The sequence below is a fragment of the Balaenoptera acutorostrata genome, chromosome 1 (genome assembly GCF_949987535.1).
Source record: "Balaenoptera acutorostrata chromosome 1, mBalAcu1.1, whole genome shotgun sequence".
Taxonomy (NCBI): domain Eukaryota; kingdom Metazoa; phylum Chordata; class Mammalia; order Artiodactyla; family Balaenopteridae; genus Balaenoptera; species Balaenoptera acutorostrata.
In genome coordinates this window covers 142,924,174-142,945,467 of record NC_080064.1, presented here as the reverse complement: position 1 = coordinate 142,945,467, position 21,294 = coordinate 142,924,174, and the positions used below count along the sequence as shown (strand labels likewise).

Below are 21,294 nucleotides of genomic sequence, written 5' to 3'. Positions count from 1 at the left end.
TGAGAATTGGCACTTTTAATCCTCCACCACCTCTGCTAGAGTTGTCACTGGTGCCCTCATGGTTGCTGCTTGTGACTCTGAGGTTGCTGATGCCTTGCTGATGCCAGTGCCATTGCTGTCATGGGCATCACCACCTGAGGCACTGGGATGTTGGGCGCCTCCACTGTGTCTGGGAGAACCTGGATCATGGGCTTAGCTGCTGGGAAGGAGGGGAGAAAATGGGGTAAGAGCTGGGGGTGAAGGTGCCTCTGCCAGTCCACCTATCTTTAGATGTACAGATAGATGTGGGGAACCCTTCAGCATCCTGATGTGTTGGGCAGAAGAATATTTGTTGAATTATGGATGTTTTACTGGTTGTAAATTGAAGGAGAGAGGTAAAGAGAGCATCTCATGATGCCATGATGTTGTCATCACCACTCATAAATCTTTGAAAACAGAATAGACATTAATAGAATAGTCATTTCACAAGTCTATTTTTCATATTTAATATAGATATTTAGAGCTTATCCATTAGTCAATAACACTATATTACATTATGTATTGCTATTATTCAATCACTGAGTTGAATTCTTTCAGGAATATACTTCACTCTGGTTCCCCTAGGAGTCTAGGAGATCTGAGAAAGTTACGGATTCATACTCTTAAACTCACTTCTGGCAGCATGACTTGGGCAGTTTGTGGAGACAATCTGACATACCTTTAAAGTTATTATTGGCAGGGCTTCCCTGGTGGCGCAGTGGTTGAGAATCTGCCTGCCAATGCAGGGGGCACGGGTTCGAGCCCTGGTCTGGGAAGATCCCACATGCCACGGAGCAACTGGGCCCGTGAGCCACAATTACTGAGCCTGAGCGTCTGGAGCCTGTACTCCACAACAAGAGAGGCCGCGATAGTGAGAGGCCCGCGCACCACGATGAAGAGAGGCCCCCGCTTGCCACAACTAGAGAAAGCCCTTGCACAGAAACGAAGACCCAACACAGCCATGAATTAAAAAAAAAAAAAAAAATTATTGGCAGCTTATTGCCTGCAAAATAATGTCCAGACTATTTACCGAAGCATTCAAGTCCCTTATATATGGTCCCAACCAACCTCCCCTGCCTCATCCCTTGCCACTGCCGCATCCCTGAGCTCTTTGCAGGAATGCTACACCTCAGCCATGCTGGAGTACTCATCATACTCATACATACATACATACATCCCTTCTCTGTGTCTTTTCTTAAATTCTTCCCACTGCCTGGAATGCCCTTTACTCCACGTCCACATGGTGAGCGCCTACTTATCCTGCAAAGCATAAATTCTGGTTTAAATCTCCTTGCCTTTATGAATTTTTCCTGGATTTCCTGAACTCAAAACATAGATAATTTTTCCCCCACTATGTTCCCAAAGAACTTTGTTCTCACCTCTATCATAGCATAAGTCATACTGCTGTTCATCCTGCTAGAAGGTGAGCTCCTTGAGAACCAGTCTTGTAGCATATTGATCTGCATATTTCCAGTCATGTGCACAGTGCCAGGCACATGGGAGGCACTCAGGAAATATTTGTCAAATAAATAAATGAATAGGGCTTCCCTGGTGGTGCAGTGGTTAAGAATCTCCCTGCCAATGCAGGAGACATGGGTCCGAGCACAGGTCGGGGAAGATCCCACATGCCGCGGAGAAACTAAGCCCGTGCACCACAACTACTGAAGCCCGCATGCCTAGAGCCCGTGCTCCGCAAGAAGAGAAGCCACTGCAATGAGAAGCCCACGCACCGCAACAAAGAATAACCCCCGCTCTCTGCAACTAGAGAAAAGCCCGCGCGCAGCAACGAAGACCCAATGCAGCCAAAAATAAAATAAATAAAGAATAAATAAATTAGAAACAAAAAAGAATCCGCCTGCCAAGGCACGGGACACGGGTTTGAGCCCTGGTCCAGGAAGATTTAAAAAAAAAATGAAGAAGAAGAATAAAAGTGAGTACAGATAAACTTGGCTAAGCACTGACTTGTAGGGGAATTTTTTTGGTTGTTTGCTTGTTTGTTTTAAACTAATGAAATATTCATATGGGTAAGTTCTTCAAGTGGGAGATATTAAGAGTAGACATACCAAAAGGAGATGCTTGGTTTCCAGGATCATTTTAAAAATCAAATGAGATAGTACTTTGCAAAGGAACAGAGAAGTATGCAGATGTCAAATAATTGTCCTTCAGTAAGTGATTTGTGATATCTCTTCTTAAGTAAATATTGATTACTGTTCTCTGAGATTCAGAGAGAGGCTGCGGTGGGAGTTGTCATACTCACAGAGGCAAAGGAAGCTCCTGGTTGGTCATGGCTAATGTTGGTTGTTCCATTATGTCTCCAAATTAGAGAATCCAGAATCTGCAGCCTACTCTTCTCCCACATGAATACTAGCAGGAGAGATACAGCAAGCATCTCCTCAAAACGCTTATGTTGTGTTTAGATTTCAGATGCTTAGCCGCTGGTATGCTGAATTACTGGATGAAGAGGACTACTGGTTTCTCATTTTTACAGTAGGAGGGACTTTGAGTTGGGGAGGAATCCTGAGGTTGAGGAAAGTAAAGGGAGTAACTGCTCTTTTAGGAGTGCTGTAAGTTAAAGTAAAATAAATTTTGTTTTTTCCTTTTGACAACTGGGGGTTGACATGGTCCCTGATGTTCTAAAGGTAATCCTCTCAAGGAAAAAGATTCAAGTGCATAAGCTGAATTTGAAGAAGCCACATTCATATAGAATTTCTCCCTCATAGAAAATGAGTTTGATTTGAAGAAGGATGGGTGTGTGTGTGTGTGCATGTGTACATGTGTGTGCGTGCATGTGTGTGTGTGTGTGTAAAGGAACAATAGTTCTTAACAAATTGAAAATAATCAGACTCCATGTGACAGGGAGGCACAGAAGGACTGGTGTAAAAATCTTGCTTCTGGTCTAGTTCCTGTAGCAAATGCTGTCTGCCTCCATCCCCTTCTCTTAGACTCAGAGCAGGCTCACCAGAACCAGGTGGCATCAAAGAGAATCTATAAGCAAAGAAGCGACCATTCTTCCTTATAAGAGATTTGAGGAATCTCTGGAGTTAAGCCAGGGTTTGGTTAACATGGAAGAAATGGAATCTATGCAGTGGCAAAAGATAGCTACTGAGGATTTGAAGCAAGGCGGGTCTCTCTGGCCAGAAAGGAAGTCTCCAGTGTCTCTGGCAAGTAAGGTCAGTCATCATAATTTTTTATCTTACACATAAGCCACTGGGAAATATTAGTATTTAACATTTAGTGAGTATTTACTATGTGTCGGCACTGTGCAATGCAAAGATGACCTCATTTGATCTTCAAATTATGTATGAGGTAAGTACAGAGTAACTGAGGCACAGAGAGGATAAATTACATTCCCAAGGTCACACAGGAAGCGGCAGAGCCAGGATCTGAATCCAGACTGACTGACTGCCGAGGCCCCCACTGGATCTGAAGGGAGCCAGAGCTCTCAAGTTTGTCCAGACTCCTGCCCACCAAGCAACATCACAGTTACACTGACTACTTCATTTCATGCATCTGAAAAGCACGTTCCACCTCAGCACACCTCCCCCAGAATCAGGTCCAAAACATTTCCTTGAATATATTTTTAATAGCCACCTTCCTCCCAACATAACACACCAGTCACCCAGGCAGTGGAAAGAAGTGGTTAGGAGCACAGGCTCTCCTGTCCCAGAGATCTGGGTTACATCCTAGCTCTACTAGCAGCTGTGTGAACCTGAGCAATGTATCAAACCTCTCTTGAAGCCCCAGTTCTCTCATCTGTAAGATGGGAATAATAGGTTTGTTGTGAAGATGACCCAAGATCATCTATGAAAGTCATTAGCACAACATTTGGCAACAGTAAGAGTAGCCATTATTATTCAGATTGAACAAACAGCTTTAATTATCAATGCTGAGGCAGTCAGAGTACTGCAATATTTCTCAAACTTCAATGCACAATAAATACATTTGACTTCATGATCCAGAGAACATATACCTGTGTATAGATGTGAGCGTATATATAAAAAAAAATTTCACAAAGCAATACCTGCCCTTATTACATAAGATGATACACTCTCATACTCTCTATTTTATTCCATTTTATTTTGAAAAGCTGGTGATGACTCTATTTTTTGGCATACAATTGAGTCGTGACCTTCCCTTTGAAAAATATGGATACATATTAGTAAGCAAAAGGTTTGAATATTCATTTCCACCACTTCCTTGCTCTGTGAGCTTACTTGGCAAGTCACTTTATCTCCCTGAGCCTCCTCTCCTCATCTATAGAATGGGGATGTAGGCACCATTGAAAGGACTGGAGGTAATCCATTTGCACAGCAAGCAAGTCCTCAATAAGTAGTACTTGTTAGATTACACTAAAAAATGTAACACTCAACTCTTAAAACTTTGATGTGCACTCTGTATACAAAACAGGATGCTTCGGATGCTTGTTCCTCAGAGCATGTTTGGGCATGAGTTATTTAAATCTAGCATGAACAGGCCTTCTGTTTTACCTCAGGATTTCACCTTTTCTCTAATTCCCAAACATTCCAAATCCTCTCCTAGGGATCAAGAGAAAAGTGAAAGAATGGATGGCTGGTAAGTTTGACCACATACATACTGGGCAAGGGACATTCCCTTGGTAGCCATGGAATGCCAGGGGTGGTCAGGAAGAGTGGGAATCACCTCCATGGAGATGCCCCCTCCCTCCCTCCAGCACACCCCATTACTTTCTCCACCAGTGCTTTTTTGAAATGCAAGTCTAACCCGATAAAAGGCCTCCTGTGCATTTGTCCAAGCTGGGGCCCTGACTCCCAGGTAGGCTGATGCCTCCACTCAGACAATCCCATAAACTCACTGAGCATCAGAGCTAGAATACTCTCATCTTTCATGTGGAGAAACTGAGCCTCAGAGAGGTAAGAAGACTTGCTCAAGGTTTCTCCACAAGGGAGGGATTGAGGCAGGACTAGAAACCTGGATTCTTTACAGCAATAATCCACTGCTCTTACCACTACAGATTCCCCTGGTGACAGATGGTAATGATGGCAATGACAAAGCTGGCATAGGGACAAATGACATTCACAGGGCCACACCCCGTATTCCTTCTAGACTCCACCAGTATAACCTCAAAAAGTACTGGACTGCCCTGGAGAGCTCCAGGGGAACTGAGTGTGATTAGACTTACTCTAAACCCCAGAACTCACAACACAAATGAGTGTTTTGACCTTGGTAGGCAAGGCGCTGCTATTCTGCCATTGCCTAATACGTCATTAAAACTTCTCTTGCTGCCTCAGTCTTACTGCCCCATCTCATTTTGATACAAAAAGGCTTTCCTTCTCAATTCACCATGCATGCCTAGAAACGATGTATAGCTACCTCTAGAAAAACTAATTCACTCTCAAGGGACAATGATTCACAACTATGTATGATATTCAGTTATATATATGAATTGTCTAATTCTGAAAGTAATTCCCAAAGACAGAGCCAAGAAAGAGAAAAAGGTCCTAGCATGTTATTTGCCATCTACTATCCATAAGTGCATCAAATTCTTTGACACAGTAGCAGAATATTTGAAATGCATTCGCAGCTCCTCCCTATAATAGACGGGGTTTGAAGGGGTCAGTATTCATTTGGATGAATTACTTCTTGTATATGTGTTAACAATAAGTGCCTCTTTCAAAGTCATATCAGTTACCCGAGTATACCTTAGGCAGAAAATCTCCATGGGTTAGGTGTCTCCAAGAAGGGCAGAAGCCCTCATTCTGCAGCACAGGGGAGGCTGTGTATTCTTGCTTCTAATTTGGCCTAGGAAACTTGTGTCCCTGTGTAAACATTTCATTAAAACACTATTGTCCTGGGCTTCCCTGGTGGCGCAGTGGTTGAGAATCTGCCTGCCAATGCAGGGGACACGGGTTCGAGCCCTGGTCTGGGAGGATCCCACATGCCGCGGAGCAACTGGGCCCGTGAGCCACAATTACTGAGCTTGCGCGTCTGGAGCCTGTGCTCCGCAACAAGAGAGGCCGCGATAGTGAGAGGCCCACGCACCGCGATGAAGAGTGGCCCCACTTGCCGCAACTAGAGAAAGCCCTCGCACAGAAACGAAGACCCAACACAGCCAAAAATAAATAAATAAATACAGAATCCTGGTCAAAAAAGGTGATGATTTAAAAAAAAAAAAAAAAACACTATTGTCCTATTAAAATAACATTTTAAAGGCAATACCTTCAAAAAAAGTACATGAATCTTTGAAACCAGAGTGGGCAACTAGACTCCATTTCTGTTTTTCCCTACTTGATAGACATAGAGAAAATGTCCTTTGAGGAACTCTGCTGTAAGTATCCAAAGGTGGCCATAGAGAAGACCAGTGATGACTACAAAATATATTGTGAAAAAGGACCTCAAATAGGTAAGTGTTTAAACTCAGGGATAGATTTGAGACAACCAGGTAAGAGAGAATCTCCAAACTCAAGAGGCATAGCCAAAAGAAGGATGGTCAGCAGAGAATGACCTTGTTTATATTTTCTCCTACAAAGCCAAAGAAGGGCTTAATGAAAATCAGATGCAATTATAAATGAAGGAGGATGAGGATGAAATCGTTAATTCCTACCTTCTTACCTACTCATCACTCTGGGGTTTTAAATAATGCAGATTTGTCTTCTGCTAAGATTCCTGGAGTCAGAGATTTGTGGAAGGAGGTTTGTTGGGGCATGTCTTAGAAATAACACCCAAAGGGAGTGAGGAAAGCAGAACTGGGCAGTTGTAGATGCTGAACTGTGAGGTAGTTATGATAAATGTCAGCAGATCCTATAGGAAGCTGTAAAGCTAGGATGGGCCTTCAGAGTTGTCCCTCACTGAGGCAAGAAACTTTTGTATCTTCTCATTGACTCAATTGTGGCTGCCTTTGGGAGGACATAACCTCAGGCTGGGCAGGGCCCTTTGGCCAAGGCCACTTCCAGAGGGGACCTGAGCTGTGAGTGTCAGCAGCCAATGACTCCAGGCAGCTGGGGGAATGAGTGCTTTGCTCCTAAAGAAAGGAGCTAAGCCATGCCCACAGAACTCAGTACTGTCCACTTGCTTTGTAAGGAAATTTTACCCATCTTGGAACAGTTCTTCCAGGAGTCTGATTGGTTTCTTTTCCTAGGCAACTTATACAAGAAAGGCTGACAAACTTTACTACAGCTTGTCTGGAGATCACAACAAATACTTCTCCCTGCTTTGCTACCCATGATAGATTCCTTTTATGCTCAGCTAGTGGCTCTGCTGGTCTTGGGGGGGGGGGGGCTAACTTGGCAAGATAACATAGACTTTCATCCCTGAGAACATGAGCCCCTGGTTATCATGACTTCTCAGGCTGTGACTGCTCACTTGTTAATTTATCATTAAAATTGGACAAGGGAATACTAAGAGTGCCAAATGAAAGCTCCCCTGCCGCTGCTGCATAACTGATGACCCTAATGATTATAGTCAATTGTCTTGTCAGTGTGGTGACTCCTTTGCTTGTCTGCTAGCCTCTTGGCATAAGAAACTTGAAGTGATTGAGCTCCTACTGTGTCCCTACTAGAAGCATTCCCACTCTGGGAACCAGGACCTCTAGGCTGGTTCTGTCCTACACAGGAGCCACCAGCCTCATGTGGCCATTGAGCTCTTGGTGTGTAGCTGGTACCAATAAGTTAAATAAAATATATGACTAAAATTAATTTCACTCTTTTCCTTTTAACTTTTTAAATTTGACTACTAGAAATTTTTAAATTGTATACATGGTGCACATTATATTTCTATTGGACAGTGCTGGTCTAGACCCACAGAACCTAAAGTTGTAAGGATTAAAATTTTCCCTCAGTAAATCACTGATTCTGATGGTAAATGGATCTCTTCTACTTTCATCCCTTGATTCTCATACTCAATATTCAACTTACTGGGGCCACAGCACCATATAATGTTCTTTATTTTATCCTGGAGGACGTGGCCCAAGGTATCATCTCCAAGCTGGTTTCACAGCGAGACCTTCAAAAAAAAGGTTGTTACTCTACCAGGCTAGCAGCTCTCACAGGTGACAAAACTAGTGGACCCCATTACCATATGCCCATTGCCAACTCCCTTTACTGTAAGTGTATCCCTTGATCAAAGGCAATGTTATGTGGGATCCTATTCAGGAGATCAAACACTTGTAAGCCCCCAAACATCAATGCTGACTGAAGCCTTGAAATTAGAAATACATGTCAGTTCCAGTCCAGATGAACAGTTGCCCCCTCTGGCGTAAAAATGTCCAGTGTCATCAACTTGTTACCAAGTGGGTAGTTGGATTTCTACAAGGGATGTTGAAATATGTGAGTTCAGCATTTGTCTTTGTTGCTGGCAAGTTGAACGTTTGGCCGCATTGGTAGCTAAGTCAGCCTTGGTGAATGTGGGGCTCATGCTACTGGGTCCATACGCAGCCTCCAACCCTGCAACCTACATGCTCTGTTCATGAGCTCATTGTGCCAGTGCTAGGGTGGATTATGACAGAGACTTGCTGATATCAACTGGCTAAGTCACTCTGTCTTCTTGGCTGTTTGGTGCCTCTTTGATAGTGGTTGTTTATTGATGGGCTTTACAATACAATACAAGATCTTCATACTTCAAATACATATATATTCAGAGTATCTATTGCTTCTTATATGAAAAAAAACAGAGCTGGAGGAATCAGGCTCCCTTAATTCAGACTATACTACAAATCTGCAGTAATCAATACTGTATGTTACTGGCACAAAAACAGAAATATAGATCAACAGAACAGGATAGAAAGCCCAGAGATAAATCCATGCTCATATGGTTACCTTACCTTTGATAAAGGAGGCAAGAATATACCATGGAGAAAAGACAGCCCCTTCAATAATTGGTGCTGGGAAAACTGGACCGCTATATGAAAAAGAATGAAATTAGAACACTCCCTAACACCATACACAAAAATAAACTCAAAATGAATTAAAGACCTAAATGCAAGGCCAGACACTATAAAACTCTTAGAGGAAAACATGGGAAGAACACTCTTTCACATAACTCACAGCAAGATCCCTTTTTACCGACCTCCTAGAGAAATGGAATCAAAACCAAAAATAAACAAATGGGACCTAATGCAGCTTAAAAGCTTTTGCACAGCAAAGGAAACCATAAACAAGGCAAAATGGCAACACTCAGAATGGGAGAAAATATTTGCAAACGAAGCAACTGACAAAAGATTAACCTCCAAAATATACAAGCAGCTCAATATTAAAAAAGCAAACAACCCAATCCAAAAATGGGCCAAAAATTTAAATAGACAGTTCTCCAAAGAAGATATACAAATTGCCAACAAATATGTGAAAGGATGCTCAACATCACTAATCATTAGAAAAATGCAAATCAAAACTACAATGAGGTATCACCTCACACCGGTCAGAATGGCCATCATCAAAAAATCTATAAACAATAAACGCTGGAAAGGGTGTGGAGAAAAGGGTGTACTCTTGCACTGTTGGTGGGAATGTAAATTGATACAGCCACTATGGAGAACAGTATGGAGCTTCCTTAGAAAACTAAAAATAGAACTACCACATGACCCAACAATCCGACTACTGGGCTGATACACTCTGAGAAAACCATAATTCAAAAAGAGTCATGTACCACAATGTTCATTGCAGCACTATTTACAATAGCCAGGACATGAAAGCAACTGAAGTGTCCATCGAAAGATGAATGGATAAAGAAGTTGTGGCACATATATATGATGGAATATTATTCAGCCATAAAAAGAAACGAAATTGAGTTATTTGTAGTGAGGTAGATGGGCCTAGAGACTGTCATACAGAGTGAAGTAGGAAAGAGAAAAACAAATACCGTATGCTAACAAATATATATGGAATCTAAAAAAAAGAGGTTCTGATGAACCTAGGGTCAGGACAGGGATAAAGACACAGGCATACAGAATGGACTTGAGGACACGGGGAGGGGGAAGGGTAAGCAGGGACGATGTGAGAGAGTAGCATTGACATATATATACTATCAAATTTAAAATAGATAGCTAGTGGGAAGCAGCTGCATCGCACGGAGAGATCAGCGCAGTGCTTTGTGACCACCTAGCGGGGTGGGATAGGGAGGGTGGGAGGGAGACACAAGAGGGAGGTGATATGCGGATATATGTATATGTATAGCTGATTCACTTTGTTATACAGCAGAAACTAACACACCATTGTAAAACAATTATACTCCAATAAAGATGTTAAAAAAAAAAGACACTTGTACTAAATATGTGAATTATATTCTCTCATTTAACTTTATTCAACCCTGAACATAGGATTTTATTTAATCCTTAAAAGATAGGGATAAAAAACTCCATTTTACTAATGAGGAAGGTAAAACAGAGAAGTTAACTAACTTGTCCGGTTGGTGGAACCTGAATTCAAACTCAAGTCATTTGATGCTCAAATCAAGTAGACTGTAGTTAAATACAAAAGCAAGAGTTAGCAGCATGCAAACCTGGAGTATCCACCATCCATGGGTTGTAAAGAGTACTGAAAAGTACCAAAAAGGAGAACTGTCTCCCTGAAAATCTTTGTTTCATAGGTTTCGTCTTACTTTCTTGCCTAAGGCAGGAGGGTAAATCTGACTCATGTAAATTCATCTTGTCCAGAAGCAGAAGTTGCAAGTAAAATACTGATCTGTAATTCTAGAGGAAAACAAAAGAGGGCGAGCATGATCCCAACCTGGAGGTAAACAAATCTTATTGCAAAGCAATGAAGATAAAGCCCCCTATTTTGGCACAGATGAACAGATAGGTTGTGTGTGTGTTTGTTTTGCTTGTAGTAAACCAAGATAAGGTTATAAATTTTATGAAAGTAGAAAAAGAGGTAAAATTAACAAGTCTTTACTTGTAAGTAATATTTATTTGTTGAGTCTCAGGATATCAAGTTCTGTGCATCATTTTGAATGAGCTAGAACTGAAAGAAGAGTATGCAGATCCTGTCCTCGGTAAGTTTTTAAGTCTCATTAATGAATACTGTAGTCTTTGAACACCTGAAGGATCATATTGCCCTCAGAAGACCTATTGGTAATCTTGGATTTCCCATCTGCCTCGGCCATTTAACTTGAATCCTTTAGTCTTCTGCTCTCTTTCTAAACTGAAAACTTCAAACTAGCTGCAGAAATGAAGTCCTTTAAACATTTCTCTCCCTTTAAGCACTTATCTTTGAAATTCGAATGGAACTAAACCAGGAAAGTATTTGCTCTACAAGTATGCTTGCACATAACATTCCAAATGTGTTTTTGAGATTTTCAAACAAATTGTGGAGAGCTGAGTCTAGGCAGATTGAGAATAAGGAACGGTAAGGATCTAAGATGAAAAACACCCCCAGTTAACTCAGAAATGGTACAGAAGATGATGGCTTTTCTTCTCTCTCTTGCATTTTTTAGAAGGAATGCTGCAGTGTGATGCCCCTATTATCAAAGAAGTCTCTCACATGCATCATGTCAGCACAACAACATTGTTAATGCTCCAGGGCTATGTCATGAAATCTCTGGAAGAAAAGTGGTGAGTGTTACTGGGTGAAGGCAGTTTTTCCCTGGAGCTGCTCATTGGCTTCTGAAAGCCACGTTGGTCTCTAATCCACACTCATGGTTCATTGCCAGAGCTTCCCTGCAAAAGAAAAGCCAAACTTATCCTGAACCCTCTTACCTACCTGCCTACCTGCACATACACACACACACACACACACAAACACACACACACACATACACACACACATATACACACACATTTCTGTTCACTTGCCTGAGCAAGGAACACTACAGTATTGATCAGGAAGAACAGGTTGACATGAGCAAAGGATTGGAATGGTAAGAAGTATATTTTTGAGTATTGCACCATTCCCCAAATCCCCCTTCCTCCAAAGGCTGTGATACTTTTTCCTGGACTGTTACCTTTTATGTGCCAGGTTTTTGCCTTCTTTGATAGTCTTGGTCTTCTGCTGGCAGGTTTAAATATTACCAAGATCTCCTTCCACCTCATGCTCCAGAGAAGGAAACTGAAAAACCACTAGCTTCACCCAGGAAGCCCTCAAAGACAGCAACTTACCTGCAGGTCAGTGAGAAAGTTGGTGAAGACAAGACTTTGGAGAAAAGGAAACCACTGCCTAGGCATTGTCGACCACACAAGAGTTTCACCGTTAGCTTATTTATTCACTAAAACAACTACTCTTTGGGATAGGTTTTCAAATCCCCATTTACAAAGGAGGAATCTGAGGCTCAGAGAAATTGTTACAGTGAGAATTTAAGGAAATCCCTGTCTTCACTATCTGTGATTAGAACTAATTGAGTGATAGGCACAGGGGCTGGTCACATGGAGATCAAAATGTCAGGGTTTTTTGCTGCTGAAAACTAGTTTGGAGGACATGGATTGGCTGTGAAGCCAGGTAGGTTTGATAATCCTCTCTGCACCCTTACTTACTTACAAGTCCAGTCACTGACATAGAGGAACAATTAGGCCTCCACCTACCTGGGTGAACCCCTTACTATATGACAAAGAGCAGACTTGAACATAGGTGTCTGCAGTCAAGCAGCTCCCAGAGAGAATGCAAAAGGCTAAAGAGCAAAGCATGCCCATTTCCTTCTTCCAAACTCATCAATTATCTAACTCATTCTTTCTCCCATGGGAGGAGAGAAAAAGGAAAGAAAGAGGAGACAGGAATGTTACCAGCAAAGTCTCTTCATATGGTTTGAGAAAAAAAATACATGCTCCTCTTAAATAATCACTTGCTCAATGTGTTGTAAAATTGGTCATCAGAAAGATTTGAGCCCAGCTCTATCTGACTCTAAAGATAATGCTAAAGTATCTCTAAAATAATGCCTATGCCACTCACAGATACAGAGAACAAACTAATGGTTACCAGTGAGAAGAGGGAATCGGGGAGGGGCAATATAAGGGTGGGGGGGGGGAAAGGGTTATACGATTATATGAAATCATGTGTGTGAGACATTTGAAAATTGTAAAGCACTGTAGAGTTTAAAGAATCTTTCATGCAATTCAAAAAAAAGTGAGAAAAAAAAATTTAAACCCAACAGATCCCCAAATTGTATATGTATTATAATCACAACTATCTAAAATTATATACACACTGGGTGAAATAAAAATAATTATATTAGAATAGTGAAAAAAAATAATGCCTATGCCCATTGAAGCAATACCCCAGCTATGAAAACGTGCTGTTCCCTCATTTCTCCTTTTTATTTCCTCCGTATATGGATCAGCTCTATGTCAGGGTACCATGAATGATCATGCAGGAGAGTAAAAAGAATACTGCACCCAGCACAAGGATGCTTTGTTTTAATTTCAGGTCTTCCAGTTGCTCTTAGTTAAGAAAGTATAAAAAGGATTCAGCAGGTACTTGTGCACTTTGTGCACATAGTGATTTACATATATTGTCACTAACCTTCACCACAACCCTGAAAGCTGTTGTTTCTATCTTCCTCATAGAGACATTGAGACATAGATTAAGGAAGTTTATCCAAATTACCCAGTTAAGGTGAAGCTAGGCTCCAGACTCAAAGCTTCTGATACTAAATCCAGTGTTTTTTGTGCTTTACCACTGGCTGTCTAAAGCCATGCTTACATTGAGGTTCCCTCTCTATAGAATGAGACAATTGAACTAGCTGATCAACTAGATCTTTCTGGCTCTAAGTATCAGTTTATCAAGGGGTAAATAAACTGGAGAATGATCATTGGGTATCTATTAAGAAACAGATGAAGAAACATAACATGCATTTTTGTGTGTCCCTGTGTGTGTGGCGGGGGGTTGTATGAGTGTGTGCATGTAATTATATTTTTCTTTTATAATGCTTAGAAATGGTTTACTCATATCTTTATTTCTTCAACATTTCAAAATCTGCCTGAGCCATTATTCCCTTCCTGTGAGTCATGCTTATCTCTGCCCTCTGTTTCTTTCTGTTTTTAGCTCACACTCCCTCTCCCAATCATGGTATCTCAAAACTTCACTGTAGAAAGACTATGGCAGAAAGAGCATTGTCAATGGCCTGAGCCATGCCTGGGTGAAGCCAGAATCTTCCACTTACCAGCCCCTTATTCTGGAGAAGATTATACAAGTTCTTTGACCTGAGTTTCCTCACCTTTAAATTGGAGCTAAAACATTCTTTTAAAGGAGATGTGGTGAGGATTAAATGTAATGAACGTCAAGTTTCTGGCACATAATAGACTCTCAGTGAACAGCAAGCTATGTTAATGAATATGTGATACTCCTTTCTCTTTCCCCAAAAGAGAGGCTGGCTAAAGATGATCAGCTTTATCAAGAGCTTTTGTAAGTATCGCAGATTTATGTCTAATCCCCATAAGTGCCGAGAATTTGAAGACTAACTTTACCATGAAGCACACAATAACAAGGAAAGTAAGTCGCTTCTCTATTTACTCCTCTTCCCTGTTGATATTTTAGCTACAGGGGTTAATCCAGGTAAGAAGCTGCAGAGCTTACTGCTTTGTGTCATGCTGTTAAGGAACCAAACCTGGGCCCTCTCACCTACCTGCGTACAGCCAGTCTACTGACACTGGGTTGTGGTGAAGGAAAGTACAGCCTTTATTGTAAGGCATCCAACATAGAGCAAGCAAGGAGAGTGGGCAGCTCATGCTCAAAAGACCTGAACTCCCATTGGCTTTCAGGGAAGGATTTTTAAAGACAAGGTGAGGGAGAGGGTCGCAGGCTACCTGATCAGCTAGGGGATATTCTTCTGCTTGGTTGGTGATGAGGTAATTGGAGTCAACATCATCAACCTTCTGGTTCCAACTGGTCCGGGGTCTACATGCTGGTGGTCAGCATGCAGTTAACTTCTTTCACCTGGTGGGGGTTTTAGCATCTGTAAAACAACTCAAGGATATGGCTCAGAGTATTATCTATAGCCCTTGAAGAGGAACTGAAGGTCCTTGACTTTGCTGTATGGATAAACTACTATTATTTTGTCTTGCTTGACTCTTTTCCTTTGTTTCTGCATTTTCTCACTTCTCTGATTAAATTGTTTCTTTGGAACTCAGGGAAGGCCTAGGAGGCTAAAGCTTCTGTCCCTAGGAAGGCCTCGCAGGGTTCTGTTTGGTTTCAATGCTTGTGTTAGCCTGGGGTCTAGGCTAGCAAGAACTCCAGGTCCTGGGAGCAAAGCCACGCCCAGTCCCACCTAGAGAGGATGTAAGCACAGTGCATTCTGTTCAAGGAGCCAGAAAAGGTAGGTAATGACCAGTCTCAAGCACTTTGAGATCTCACATTTTACAAAACTACTTCCTTATGTTGTTTGTCCATAGTATAGATTTATTCAACTACTTAATTCATTCATTCATTCATTTGTTCATTCAATGCACTTTTTGAGAATCCACTGTGTGCCAGGCACTTTGCCAGGTGCTGGAGATACAGTAATGGATATGCAGCATATGATCTGCCCTCATGGCACCTACATTTTTGAGGGCAAGACAGAAAATGGAGTCACAGATGTTAGAACCAAATTGCCTGGATGTGAATCTGTCAGTTTCTAACTGGAGGATCCTGCATAAGTGACTTTGTGCCTCATCTGTAGAATGGAAATAATAATTGTGCCTATCACATAGGGTTATTGTGAGAATTAAGTGTGTTAATACAAGTAAAGCATCTTAGAACTGTTCTTGGCAATAATAAGTGTTATAAAAGGGTTAGCCAGTATTCTTGCTATTTTTATAGAATTGTGATGTGTGATCCCAGTGATAACTGCAGAGAGATCCTAATTAGTTAAGGAAGAGGATAAGGAAAGACTTCTTCCAGAAAATGACATCAAGTTGAGTTTTCAAAAGTGAGAAAGTTAGGTAGGCAAAATAGGAGGGGAGCAACTTCTAGGTCTGTATAGAATCCTAAAATAAGAAAGAGGATGGTGCAGTTTAGGAACTGCAATCAGGCAAGTTGGACTAGAGGTTAATAAGATGGGGGAAATGCCTGAGATAAGCCTGGAGGGATTGATAGTAACAAATCTCCTCTCCCTTGATGACTTTTGAGTTGCTCCAACTCTCACTTTAACAAACAAAATTTTTTGTATGTAATTTTTATGAATTGCTTCACAACCAAACATTTAGGATTTAATAAGAGTTCTTTTGATTCTTCTTTTAAATAAAATCAGTTCAAACCTTTATGCTCCAGAATGGTGGGAAGTCCAATTTTACCCTCCTTTGACTTCCCACATCCCCAGCATTGCATGAGAGCCAACAACAAAGGTACTGCTGCAGCTCAATGGGAGGTCTACTTGACCAGTTGTCTTCTTTCTATTACTATAATTTAGCTTTTTCCAGGATTTTCATGTCCTTCAATTAATTGACCCATTTATCATCATGAAAGCATCTTCTTTGTCCTTGCGTAGTATTCTTTTATCTGAAATGTACTTTGTCTGTTATTGAAATAGTCACTCCAGCTCTGTTTTTTTTAGTGTTAGCATAAATACATTTTTCATTCCTTTACTTATAACCTATTTTTAAATAGGTTCGTTCCTTTTCTTATAACATAATACCTTGTTCCTATAAGAATGAGGAAGAGAGTGGGCCCATTGCTAAGGAGGTGACTCATGCTTTAGGACTGTTGGTGTCTTCCAGAGGTTCCCAGAACCTTGGGCCTATCCAGCAACACATTTCGAAAGAACAGGTAAGTGGAGATTCTGGAAACAAATAAGCCTTTATTGGGGACTTCCTTTGTGGCACAGTGGTTGAGAATCAGCCTGCCAATGCAGGGGACACGGGTTCAAGCCGTGGTCCGGGAGGATCCCACATGCTGCAGAGCAGCTAATAAGCCCATGCGTCACAACTACTGAGGCTGCGCTCTAAAGCCTATGAGCCACAACTACTGAGCCCTTGTGCCACAACTACTGAAGCCTGTGCACCTAGAGCCCGTGCTCCACAAGAGAAGCCACCGCTTTGAGAAGCCCACTCACTACAACAAAGAGTAACCCTCGCTCGCCACAATTAGAGAAAGGCTGCTCACAGCAACGAAAACCCAATGCAGCCATTAAAAAAATAATAATAAAATAAATAAATAAATAAATAAATATCCTTTTTTAAAAAATTAAATAAAAAAAATAAGCCTTTATTCAGCATCACCTATGCTACATATTTGGTGCATACACAGGAAATTATGTAACTTGGATATGACAAAGTCCTTACCCCTTAGAAGACTACACTTGAGGTGGTAAGGAAAAACCTCCCCAGAGAAAATGATTTCAGAAATAGAACAAAGCAAAATATGTCTACGTGCCTATCACATAGGCTTGAACTGTATGAGCAAATTAACACGGCAGGTATAGTATAAGTGCCTAGGAGTTCCAGAACAAGGGAGTCAGTAAGAGTTCTTGAAGAAGGCCTCCTTGGAGGTGCTCAATGGGGTCGGGATGAAGGTGGGTTTTATGCTGGGTACCCAAAAACATGGCAAAAATGTGATTGTGGGATGGCTTTCTGTGAGATGCAAGGCAGTGGAATTTGCAAAGACCCAAGGAGAGGATCTAATAAATTATATGTGCAGTGGTAGTGGTGGTGAAATAGGTAGGCTCTGACAGGAATAGGAGCAATAAAATAAGGAAGTTGGAGAGATATTGAGAATTCGAATTCTATAAAAATTTAAAATCTGCAAATTTGAAATGTTACAATAGTAAAGCATTAATAAAGTTTCACTTTATTAATTTGAATTTGAAATGAAGCCAATCCTTAAAAACTGTTGGGGAGGGGCGGGTGGGGAGGAGGGTCGGCAAAAGAGTGTAATTTCAACCAGTTTAAATTAATTATAAGTTCTGTTGATGCTACTTCCACATGGTGGTGCCACTTTGCTGAGCAAATAGAAATACTCACTATTCTTTGTCAGGATGAGACTTGAATGATTCCAGTTTGGAGTTGTGAGAAATCAGTATTCCTTCAGATAAAAGGCAATCACTTGTTCCTGGAGAAGCATCTGGTGACGACATGACTGCTGGACTCTCCACTCTCCCCTTCAGAGGACCCCCTTCTATTGTATTCTCTCCCCCCTCCCGTAGCGCTCCTTGCACACTTGCCTATCCCCCTGATCCTCTTAACCCCCTCCCCCGACCCCAGCAATCCCATCAGCATCCCCTTCTCGCCTCCTCAGCGATTAGAGGTTCAGGGACAGGAGATGTGCCAGCAGAGGGAGACCAGCTGCTCGCCTTCACGGCCATTACCTTTACTGGGGACCAAGGAGGGCACAATGCACATGTCTGAGAGAACCCACAAGGACACAGATGGGGTGGACAGTGAACCAGGCATTCCATGCCCTGTCTCAGGGTGAGCTCTTTGAAAGGAGAGCCTGGTCATCTTTCTCTGCCTGCCCCACTTCCTGCAGCAATTTGTAGAGGGGTCCCGCGGTGCTCGTGTAACATGGAGCTTCTCTGGACCCCGTCAGCTTCCAGCTGGGACAGTAACAACAATGCCAAAAGTAAGAGACACCGTAGATTCCCAACAGGCACAAAGCATTGATCATCACATGCCAGCAGAAGAAGGTGGTGACAAACATGATGTCATTGATGTCATCGTCCTGCCACGGGTAGCCAGTGACTGGTTTGTACAGAATGAAGCCAGCCTGTACCAGCCAGGAGCCCATGATCTGAAACAGAAAGGTCTCGATCACCGAGAGTTGAAATGTGTCAGGAGCCCACAGCTGTACGGTCAACACCAGCATCAGCAGCAACACCACCAAGATGAGCAGAGAGTGAACCTGTAGCTCCACTCCTGCTGAGTCCTGAACATGTGACACCAACAACAGCAGGAGCACATAGAAAGTCAGCACCAGGGTCCCTTTTTCTAGGGGCACACAGCGCTGAGGCAGCAAGTTCTTGCTCACGACCTCTACACAGCCATTGAGGGTGAGAAGGATGAACATGGTGAGGTGCTGCCACTCTTTGCTGTACATAAATCTCGGTGGCAGCTCCCTGTTCATCAGTATCAGCCCTCTCTTCACGCAGCTGATCTCGTACACTATCAAGCCGGAGCCAGCCAGCGTCTTCAGCAAACCACCGTAGGACATTTTCCACAGCCTGGCCCATCTCCCCTTATTCCTGGGAGGGGATGAAGGATACAGGAAAGAGTCACTGAATATCACAGCTTTGGAGACCACTACCGCTTGATACAGTCCATATGAGAGTAGAAACAGCCCTGGGTACACGTGACCAATAAAGGTTCCCATTGAACTAGAAATCCCTCTAAGGAAGGTGAGAAGAGTAAAACCAAGGCACGTCCACACCTTCTGGGGCCACTTGAAGATCTGGACTTTGGAAAGAATTGCGTTCCACCAACTTTTATCATTTCGCCCCACCCACTGCTCCCCCACAGAGAGGAAGTGCTTCTTGAAACAAGCCTATGACCTTGGTGGTGTAAAGCCTCATTGTTCCATTCCATTCTGGGACATTGGGAACTAACTGGCTTCTGCCAAAGAAGAAAGCTGGTGAATGTGCCTTTAGGGGCTCCCGTCTAGGGCCCTTGGGGCACTTCTGGTCATATTTGTCCCTTTCTCCTATGGCTTCCTTCCCCTGGTACTGCCCATCACTCAGAGAAGGATACAGGAGCATGGGATGGGGTTAGGGGTTGCCATGGTCTCCAGAGGAAGCCTGGGCACTCACAAATCCTCGCGTTTCCTTTGGTATCTCTCAGATATAACTTTGAACCAATTGCAATGCTTTCCTCCTGGACACAAATATTTTAAAACATTTGTATATATGAGCATGTTTCACACGTCTGGCTTTTCTACTCTTCTTTTATAGACACGTTTTGAGGATCACCAAGAAAGCTCCCTTCCTCCCCTCCCCTTATCGCTTTACCTCCCCACTTTGGCTCCCTACTTCAACATCCCTACTGGCCAGTAAATGGATCGGAAAAGCTACTTTTTGAAACTGATTTTAGGGACAGTGGGTGTTTTATACTGTGTCAACCTAACTAAGCTTGAGCCATGTTTCCTAGAGTTACCTTCGCTATATGGTTCCAGATTGAGTTGGCTGTAAGAGAAGTTTACATGAGAATCTGAAGATAGAAGTGAAGCAGCAACGTAAGACACTCTGAAGACGTAGGGTACCGGGCACCACTGCAGTTCACGCATTCAGTTACAGATCTGCTGGCTCAACTCCTTGGCATGGGCAGCCAGGCCTACAAGCTCCCTCGGCTTCTCTTTGTGCGAAGGGCACCAGCTGCTTCTGCAGGCCACCTGCCACTGAAGTATGAGGTGATGAGAGGAAGACAGAGGCTTCAGCCTATCTTCATAAGCTGCAGTTTGTCCTTGCTCTTCCCCAACTTCGTGTAATATACTTCTTCCTGACTGCTGCCACATTGAGCTGAAATGACCTCCACCCTATCATACAGAGAGGCAAGAGTCCTCCAAAGACTTCTTCACTACAAATGTATAAGGTCTAATATCCTTGAGAAATCCATATTCCCCTGATCTATCCCTGATACAAGGAATTAAGGTGTAATCCCTAAAATGTAGATACTGTTGAGAGGAGTGACTCCAGTGAGCTAGTGTTGGCCATTTGGATTTTAATGTGAATCAGCTCATCAGCTTCATTTATCTAAGACTCTGCTAGTGTCTAATGCACCTCAGAAGACAGAGTCCTACGTATTGGGTAACAGCCAGCTGAGTATAAGGCAGAGAGGATGGTGAAGAACAAAGTACAGATAATGTGAAGCTCACAAACGTCCTGGGTTTACTGTGGGAGGTACATGGAATAGGAATTTCTCTGGGGGTGATAATAATGCTGAGGGGAGAAGTTCACTGCTCAACGTGAATGGTACTGACATCACAGTCTTCTGTGTAATCATCTGTCCTTACAGTACAAGTAATGCTGTGGAGCAGAGAGGCAGCACCTGTAGGCTGACACTGCCCCTAGTGAAGAGGAGGAGAACTTACACACAGGTCACAGCACTGCCTCTGAGACCTCACTCCTACCCAACTACCTACACTTCCGCAAGTCTGTTTAATTCCAGAGAAAGTTAAATCTCTTTCTGCCATTGAGGATGACAGTAATTCAGATTTCTTCTTGCTGTTGAGAGGTTTGGTGGGGCTAGGGATTTGAGTGTGAAGGGAAATTAGAAAAACAAAGCTTAATTCAGCTTTCTGAGGGAATTTTCTAATTTAAAATGTTTACGTTAGGTATTTTTTATTCAATTAATGTATAGTCACTGTGGAAAAATCAGATAAAATACATTAGCAAAAAGAAGAACATTACAAATCATCTGTAATTCCATAATCTGGAGGTGACCACAGTTACCACTGAGATATAGAAACACAGTTCTAAGAA

General features: G+C 42.4%; 2 protein-coding genes across 2 annotated transcripts in view; one reads left to right on the top strand and one right to left on the bottom strand.

Annotated features, from left to right (window-relative positions):
• Positions 1–18,232, top strand: part of LOC102998510 (regulator of G-protein signaling protein-like) — a 39,113-nt gene extending 20,881 nt beyond the window's left edge. Inside the window, 8 exon segments of the mRNA XM_057558516.1 lie at positions 2,443–2,505; positions 2,961–3,183; positions 6,290–6,397; positions 10,909–10,977; positions 11,419–11,536; positions 11,980–12,085; positions 16,539–16,655; positions 18,089–18,232. Of these exon segments, the coding sequence (XP_057414499.1) occupies positions 2,443–2,505; positions 2,961–3,183; positions 6,290–6,397; positions 10,909–10,977; positions 11,419–11,536; positions 11,980–12,085; positions 16,539–16,655; positions 18,089–18,232 (948 nt within the window).
• On the bottom strand, positions 18,189–19,193 carry LOC103001726 (transmembrane epididymal protein 1A-like). The gene has a single exon (XM_028164764.2). The coding sequence runs from the start codon at positions 19,191–19,193 to the stop codon at positions 18,291–18,293; it is 903 nt and encodes a 300-aa protein (XP_028020565.2). The 3' UTR covers positions 18,189–18,290.
• Between the last annotated feature and the right edge of the window lie 2,101 nt (positions 19,194–21,294).

Bases quoted from the DNA above. Each gene is read 5' to 3' on its own strand.
- LOC103001726 (XM_028164764.2), bottom strand. From the start codon at position 19,193: ATGGGAACCTTTATTGGTCACGTGTACCCAGGGCTGTTTCTACTCTCA.